This window comes from Mastomys coucha, unplaced genomic scaffold (genome assembly GCF_008632895.1).
Source record: "Mastomys coucha isolate ucsf_1 unplaced genomic scaffold, UCSF_Mcou_1 pScaffold13, whole genome shotgun sequence".
Lineage (NCBI taxonomy): Eukaryota > Metazoa > Chordata > Mammalia > Rodentia > Muridae > Mastomys > Mastomys coucha.
The window spans coordinates 53,358,088-53,367,001 of record NW_022196895.1 but is presented as its reverse complement, the minus strand read 5'-3'; the positions used below and the strand labels follow the sequence as shown (position 1 = coordinate 53,367,001).

The window sequence follows — 8,914 nt, the reverse complement described above, 5'->3', positions numbered from 1 at the left end:
TGCAGTATATCAACCTCACTTATGACTTCTGAAAACTCTCTGTTCATTTTCAGGATTAGTGTGGTATGATCAGGAGATTGAGAAAAGAAAAAAAAAAGAAAAACACTTACGTGGGCGTTAAGTTTCTCCTGGGAGGCTTTTACTTCAGCTTGTAGCTTCTCAATGCACTGGAAAGAGAAGGGTGAGGAAAACACGTTTGTAATTCTTCATAGTCACAGAATCCCACAGGTAAATATCTGTCTGTCCTCAGTCCACTGACTGGCAGCATTTTCATCTTAGCTAGGTGTTGTAGAAAACTGTACTAGAGAGGTCATTTCTCCATACCTCTTCTAGTCTATGAGAGAGCCCTAAGACACAGTACAAAACATGCTAACTGCTGGGAAGTGGTCGTGGAAAATGATAGCATGAGGTAATGAGGTGTGTGTGTGTGTGTGTGTGTGTGTGTGTGTGTGTGTGTGTGTGTGTGTGTGCATGCGTATGGACACATAAGTACTTTTACAAGAAACATATCCATAGGCATATACAAACTCTGGGGATTGGACAAGAGGCAAATTTATATCATGATACATATATCAGTTTTCAGGGATCCATCACTTTACAAATTAAAAACATGTGTGTACTGGATAATTTGTTTCAACTTGACATAAGCTAGAACTATTTGAAAGGAAGAAATCTCAAGTGAGAAAATACCTCAATAAGAACCGTCTATAGGACATTTTATTAATTAGTGTGTGATGGAGAAGGGCCCAGCCAATTACACTTGGTGCCATCCCTGGGCTAGTGGTCCTGGGTTTTATAAGGAAGCAGGTTGAGCAAGCTATGGGGACCAAGCCTCTAAGCAGCACTCCTCTATGGCCTCTGTGTCAGCTCCGGTCTTCAGGTTCCTACCCTGCCTGAGTTCCTGTCCTGACTTCCTTTAATAATGAACACCAATATGGAAGTATAAGCCAAATAAAACCTTTGCTCTTCAACTTGATTTTGGCCACGGCATTTTGTCATGACAATGGTAACCATAACTAAGCCAACACATCAGACTTTAAGATCCATTGTTTTATTTTACAGAGATAAGGCCTTCATAGGATCTAACCTTGAAAATACAGAAATATGTGTACAGTTGACATCATGTACAAAGTAGACCATGGAGTTAATATTGTCCCAAAAAGATACATTACCCCCCAAAAAAGCTTAAAATGTAACTCAAAATTCTAATCTGTCAATGTTCACCAGGAAATAAAGTTACCTTTACCAGATGAAAATGTTATATTCACCTTCATTAACTCAAATTCGAACTTAAACATTTTTTTTCAGTGCTAGTGATTAAACTCGGGTCCTTGTACACTCTAAGCAAACCTCTACAGTTAACAGATTTTAAGTTAAAAGATTAGGCTCTGGAACTCCCAATGAACTAAGGCCAGGCCCCTATCCCAATAAACCAATTAAGGGAAACAATAGTAAGTAGATATATCTAGCATGGCCACCTTGGGAAGAGGAACACATATAGGCTCCAGTGATACCTCCTACCCTGTCTGATTTTGGAGTAGCGATGTGAAACTAGAAGGCAAGAAGTCTGCACAGAGAAGCACTCTAGGTCAAGACATGGTCCACCCAACACTGGCCCTTCATTTCCGCAGATGGGTCTTGTCCTGCATGGCTGTCTTCTCCTCCATTAAGTTGTTAGTTTTGGAATGCAACCTCATTTTTGTGGACCAATGCCCTCATCTGGAGGGAATGCTTTTTTCTCCCAGATTTTGGTCTTCTAGAATCCTAGGTGACTATAGGTCTAGACAATGACTTATCTCTATGCCTTCAGCAAAGAGACAAGACAGAATGCAGGGAGAGCTGTGCCTTTCCCCTTAGGATTTGAGTTACCTGTGGGTCAGAGGGAGAAGTCAACACTTTTGGTAGGAACAGCTTCAAGTGCTTGTTACCACTGAGTGTTAGGTCCAGCCATTTAAATGAGAACTTTCAACCTAGCAATGGCTTACTGACTTGTCATATATGGTTAAGTAACAACACTTAAAAGAGATGACCATTCTTCCACGTACCTTGTCTTTCTCAAGAACCATGTTTTCATACAACTCTCCACCAACATTCTTTCTGTTCACATCCTCTAGCCTTCCCTCCAGCAAGGAAACTTTCTCGAGTAGTTGTGATTTTGTTGCTTCAGAAGCTGTAAGCTAAAGATAGCTGTTGTCAGAACATGGGATTCAGGGCTGCTTTAAAGGCTCCTCTTAAAGCTTCCACTTAGGAATAGAAATGTCTTCTACCAAGGCCTGTTAAATCTTTCCATAAAGGACTTCTGGAGTGTCCTCTACAAATGGCAAGTAATGAGAGAAAAAGGGAAATCCCATTGATTTCATTACTTCTAACATGGGCAAGCGAGGTAAGAACACAGTCATGATGGAGGAGATCCCATCTGGCTTGATCTTGGGCAGTTTTTTTTTGTTCATGCTATGCCAACTAGTGTGAGTTTGTATGTACAGTGGCCTTATCGTGTCTGGAAAACACTGCTTTCATATAGTCGTCACTGCTAGTGCCCTGTCTATTCTGACCCCTCTTCCACAATGATCTCTGAAACATGGAAGGAAGGGTATGAGTTCTCTCTCTCTCTCTCTCTCTCTCTCTCTCTCTCTCTCTTTCTCTCTTTCTCTCTCTCAATTGAATTTGATTTGTTCACTTTTTGCAATTTTTTGAGAAAACATCTTTATGGGATTATTTTTCCCCAGTTAGGTACATTTTGTTTCAATATCCTGTCTGATGTGTAAAATATATTGTCATTATTTGATTGTTTTTCTTGTAAATCTATTTTCAGTTGTTTAGAGAGTCTCTATTCCTTCACTGAACAATTATTTATTTATTCATTTCTTGCAAAAATAAATTCATTATTTATTCTAGATAAGAAATAGAACATTAAAATGAAAGTATTATTCTTATCTTTAAAAATATTCACATTTTAACTGGAAAGTCAGACAATTTAAAAATAAATATCATACAATGTGGAACTGTATATATAAATTAGTAATGAAGAACTATATCAATAATTGTTCACATTTTTTAATAGAATTACTATGTGGCAGTCATTCTACAAAACCTTTTACTTTAAAATTATTCCAGCATCCCGGTTTTATTCCTTGAGAAGTTCACACTGTTGTTTTTACAGACAGTAGGTTGAGTTTCAACTAGGTCGAACTTTCCTTTGAAGATGTATTTATCTACTCCATATGACAGTGTTGTAGCCATCCTACAAACGCCAGGCAAGCCAGGCACTGGATGACCCACACTTTAGAATGGAGAATAACAGGAAAACCAGACTCCTGAGGGTAATTGGAATGCTTTATCACTAGACCTTGAAGTCCAACCTACCTATAGTCAACAGTGAGCCATAAAGAAGAGGAAACCACTAGAGAAGTATCCAAGGAGTTTGGTTTTCTATCATTTGCTGCTGTTAAGTATTCTGCTGATAAACTATGTAATCTGTGAATTCTGTACACTCGACCACAAATCAGAAGCTAGGAGAAAGCACTTATATGTATCTTGTAGGCACATGGTGATATTTTGTAGGTACATTATATTGGATGCTATCCATAAAGGTTGTATTACTCCATCACCTGGAACCTGATGTATAGCTTTCATATATATATATATATACATATATATTGTGTGTGTCTATATATATACACACATACATAATATATATATATATATATATATATATATATATTACCTCTTTAAAGACTGAAGGACTTTCTGCATTAACTTTTTGAAATGTGTGTCTTGGTTATTGTTATGTATCATTGTCTCATGAAGGCACAATAGAGGGGTTTTATTGTTTTCTTCTCATGTGGATGGTTTATGGCAAAACCTGGTAATTTACTATTGTTGTCTAAGATGTATCTGTGAATCTAATTACTGGCAGGACAATTGGTAGCCCCTTCCCACTTTGCAAATGGCCATGAAACAAGCCTGATAGGGAGGAAACAAAAGAGAAAGAGATGTGATGGAAGGAAAATGAAAGTTCCATCTAACTTAGCAGCAGGTCTCTGCTTGAGAAGAGAGTGGACAGCATCCGTCCTGGAACGATAGACATATGGACCCTGAGTACTAACTTAGCAGGAACATATGAGTTTCCTGCTGAGGGATTAACATTCCAGTTTTGGATTTTGACTTGTCCTGAAGACAAGGTCCCACCCCTCTTCTCATGATCATAACAGCACTGACATTAATATGATAAAAAAATGTATCATATGTGTGTGAAGTTGTCAAATAATAAATGAAATATTTGAAAGCTGTAACATGAGAAGTTAAAAATAAACCACATCCAATGTATCATAGTGAGGGTCAAGCGAAGGCATTGATGTTTGAGAGTCATATTTAAGTTGCATTGAAACTAGAGGATGGCAGATGGGAAGCTCCAGGAAATAGTCTAGATGCAAGTAACTACTGAGTTAGCAAAAAGAAAAAGGAATGTCAGAATTAATCACTGAAGAATTTCATAGAATCTAGAAGAACACTTTCTGGTTCTAGAAAAGTCCTAGATGAAGAAAAATGTTGATATTCAAAGAAACCTCTGTCATATTACTAACTATAGAAATAGTAAAAAAGGAACTTTGGTGACCATATAATAAGGCATGTAGTCTTTGCAAATTTGATGCAAAGAAAAAACACTAACTAAATGAATAAACTGTCTTCAACGAGTGGTATGATCAATTGGAAAGACATACCTGGCATCTAGAATCTCTACATCACTGTAGTTAGCATGTCTGGTTCTCAGTAAAACTAGTAACCTTCAAAATATAATATGCTTTTTTTTGGAAAAAACTCATTTATTAAAAGAAATTGACAGAATTGTTGTATGGGATCCTAAAGAATAAATACTAAACTTTCTGAGCAAAAAATCTTGATGGTTAGTTTGCATAAATGTGGTCAGAATTAAAAGCAAAAGAAAGAATCCCATGGACAAAGCAGCAGTAAAGGAAATCGGAAGAATGATGTATAAGTAAACAGAAAATGGCAAAAAGATTATAAAAGGGAGCCAAGTGGAAATTCAAGACTTACTTTAGTGAAAATCTACTAGGAAGGTGTCGTGCAGCCTAGCAGATGGAGGAGCCAGAAAGCCAGATGGGGAACTCTATCAATTCAGGTGAGTACAGCAACATCTACCATAGTCTGCTTGTTTAAAGCAGTCAATATTATAAATGAGACTATACATGTATCCCAAATTGGTCACTCTAGTCTCTTCTATTTCTTAGAAGAAAACCATGTCACCTTAGGTTACTCCAACTTCATGATTATCTCTATCTAGATCTATTTCCCAAAGGATTAGGATCTCAACATATGCAGTCAGGACAAGTTCCAATTTTTTTGTATTCCACATATGGCCCTCCCAAAATTCACATTGTGCTTAATGCAAATACATCTGAGCTCAACAGCCCCCAAATTCTTAGCTTGCACAACCTTCAATTTTGAAGTCACATATTAGTAAGATTCAAGACAGTTTATCTGAAAGAAATATTTTTCTCTAGCTGATGAACCCAACAAACCATATGCCTTCAAACTATAGTAGTCAAACAGGCACAATAGAAGCATTACCATTCCACAAAGGAGAAAGAAGGAAGGAGAGATGAATCCATGAGCCTGCATGACATGAGAATCGTTCTTTGATGACGTGCTATGGTTCTGTTTGGGAAGTACTGGAACCTTTGCAGCTGGGCACAGTGTGGGTCATACCCTGACAACTGTGCTGCATAGAAATCTCATCTCCAGGCATCTTCCACACAGAGGCCAGAATTCTACCACATAAGTCTTGCTCCTAAGGTTCTGCTGTGCTAGCTTGTACCCCCATAGTTTCAGGTGACCCTAGCATCAAGTCTTGTCTGGCTCATTGAATCTAAGGGTAACATATTTACATGGGCATAGCTTAATAGTTCTGTGGAATCTAAGAAATCAGAGACCCTTCTCTTCTTTCCATCCCATCTCCATCATTTGTAACTGAAATTCTTGCTATTTTCTGTTGAGGATGCTAAGTAGGTCTGAGGTTCACACTCAGAACTATCTCCTTAAAAGACAGTTGCATGGCAACACCCTTGGAATTCTCTGCAGTATAAATAAGCTGAGAACTTTCTGTTCTTTGCTTAACAATTATTTTTCAACTTGCTTTTCTCGTTATCTGCCTCTTCACCACGTAGAATTCTTTTCAGCCAAATATCCAGTTTCGTCACTGACATGTTTTCCATTTCTCACAACAGGCTGTGAACACAATTCAGCCAGGATCATCTTTCCTTCATTTTAAACACCATGTTTATCTTTCCCTCCCATGACCCTGTGAGAATCCTCATTTAATATTCATATTTTACCAACATTCTCTCATGATGATTGGTCTTCTTGGAAAAGATGGAGCTTTCTCTTTAGCTCTCTGCTTTTCTTTTCCAGATCTCATCAAATTACCTTTGGTAGTCATTTCATGGTAGTAACTACATTCTCCAGTACTGGAGATGTAAAGAGCCTAGTACAAGCCAGGCTAGTACTGTATCCCTGATCTATGCCTTCTCAATATCTACTTGTTAAGCATTTTCTTTAAAATTTCCAAGCCCTGACCCATCATGGTGCTCCAAATCTGTTTCTACATTTTAGGTACCTGTTAACAATAGCATCATATTTTAAAAAACATTGTTCAAAGCCAGAGAGATGGCTCAGGAATTTAGAGCACTGGGTGCACTCCCAGATGAGCCAACATTCAGTTCTAAGCACTCACGTTGTAACTCAGAACTGTCCACAACTCCAGGGCATCTCACACAATCTTGTGCAGCTCACAGATATACATAAAAGCAAAGCACCCATATATATATATATATATAAGCTAAACAACCACCAATCAAAAACATCTCTAAATTTTCATTTACTAAGTGTCTGGATGTGAGTGTGGATATGCATGTGAAGGTTAGAGGGTGACCTGGAGGACTCTATTCTCTCCCTCCACCATGTGATGCCGAGGGAATGGACTCAGAGTCACCAGCCTTGGTGGCACAAAGTTTGATTTACTAAACCATCTACCTGGCTCACTATTTTTATGATATCAATTTCTGTCAGTAATTCTCTTAGAATGTAAACATATATACTCTGGTCTGAGTGGCTTAAGAATTTATATTTCACTGTTGTGAAGTCTAAGGCCAAGGTCCCAGTTTATTCAGTAGTAAAGAGATTCTTCCTTCTGTCATCTCTCTGCTATAGACCCACAAGATGAGGGGGAGAGAGTCTCTTCCTTCCCTTATAAGAGTAGCAATGCCACCATGGGGATGTCACTCTGATGAGCTCATCTAAACTTAAGTGCATCACAAAGGCTGTATTTTCAAATATCATAAAATTAGAGATGCAGGATTTTACATATGGATTCTGGATTAGGGGACCTACAACCCATGAGAATTGTAATAGGGCACTGAGATCATATATTGGGAGCAGCACAAAGAAAGAAAGGAAATCCAAGAGGCCTATAAGATGCTATCAAGTACCCTAATACATATTTGGGGGAAAACTGACATACATATGATAAAAATAAACTATAAGAGAAAATCAAATGGCTCATTAGAAGTTATGACACAGAAACAAAGCACAAAAGTCATAAAATGCATAAACAACAAAGTAAAATGCATATTTCATTATTTATAATACTTTAACTATCAGTGGATCCAACTTCCCAGTTAAAAGAAGAAGACTAAAAGATATGATCAAACAATATGCTGCCCACAATGGACAGCCTTGATATTCAAACAGGCTAAAAGTGAAAGAGAAGGCACCATGTGCATGAAATAGCCCAGAGAACTCCTTCCTATTATGGGCCTGTGAGATGTCTCAGTGGATAAAAGCACCTTGTTGCCAATCCTAACAGCACGAGTTCTAACCCCAGACCCCACATGTTAGGAGAGAATGGATATTCTTAAGCTTTCCCCTGACCCCACATACCCTGTGATAAACACGCTTACACACACTCACATGAAAAAATAAATATAAAGAAAATATTTGGACTAGTGTTCTTTTTCTTTATTGTTCTTTTTTTTTAACATTTAAAAACATATTTTAATTAAATAGAATTGAATCACGTTCTTGTTCCCCTTTTGTACCACCGCTCCTCCCATAGACCCCCCTTCAATGCATATAATATATTTTTTGTTGTATTCCTTAAAATTTATAAAATATTATAAAAATAAAAATAAGTATTATAAAAGCTGTTTGATATAAAACAACAATCGATTTAACAGTCTTATGTAGATGCTCGTCTACAGCAATAGTGAAAATACATTTTTCTCAATATAAATTTTAAATAACTCCAAACATATTAGCTGTATACTTAAAAATAATACATCACTACTAGTATTTTCTTAAATGAACATGAATATATAAAGTCTGTTTGTTTGTTTTGTATTTAGTAAAGTTTAAAACCTTGGCTCTTACTGTGGTACAAGCCCAAAATAAGAACAACTTTTAGACATTGGGTTTCATTGTAATAAGGCTGTATTTCAATGACCCTCATATCACCAAAGCATTTTACCTCCATTGTAGCTAAGCTGAGAATTGATAGTTCTGCTGCACCAAGAAATGAATTGTAGGCTCGATTTTTGGATACAGACTTCCTGCTATGGTCAAAGCTATTTGACTTGAGTGAGTGACTTCATTTTCAGCCCAGAGAGAACACCATTAAGAAATGGTGTAGGTATTAAGATGGTCTATCCATAAAGTCATTCACCAACTGTTTCAATGAACAATGGTTCTGCTTGGAGGGTGGCACAGACATTAAGTGAGGGTAAGAATTTGGTTCATTAGCTATGATAATTTGGAAAAGCCTTCATCTCAGTGAAAGAATAACTTATAAAGGCCTCTTCTTCAAACTTGATACAAGAGTTACAAATGTCAAGCAAAGCAT

The 8,914-nt window shown here is 37.3% G+C and overlaps 1 protein-coding gene across 1 annotated transcript in view; it reads right to left on the bottom strand.

Annotated features, from left to right (window-relative positions):
• The window catches only part of Ccdc192 (coiled-coil domain containing 192), a 197,464-nt gene that overhangs the window by 137,579 nt on the left and 50,971 nt on the right, over window positions 1–8,914 (bottom strand). Inside the window, 2 exon segments of the mRNA XM_031365736.1 lie at window positions 111–167; window positions 2,046–2,177. Coding sequence (XP_031221596.1) covers window positions 111–167; window positions 2,046–2,177 — 189 coding nt within the window.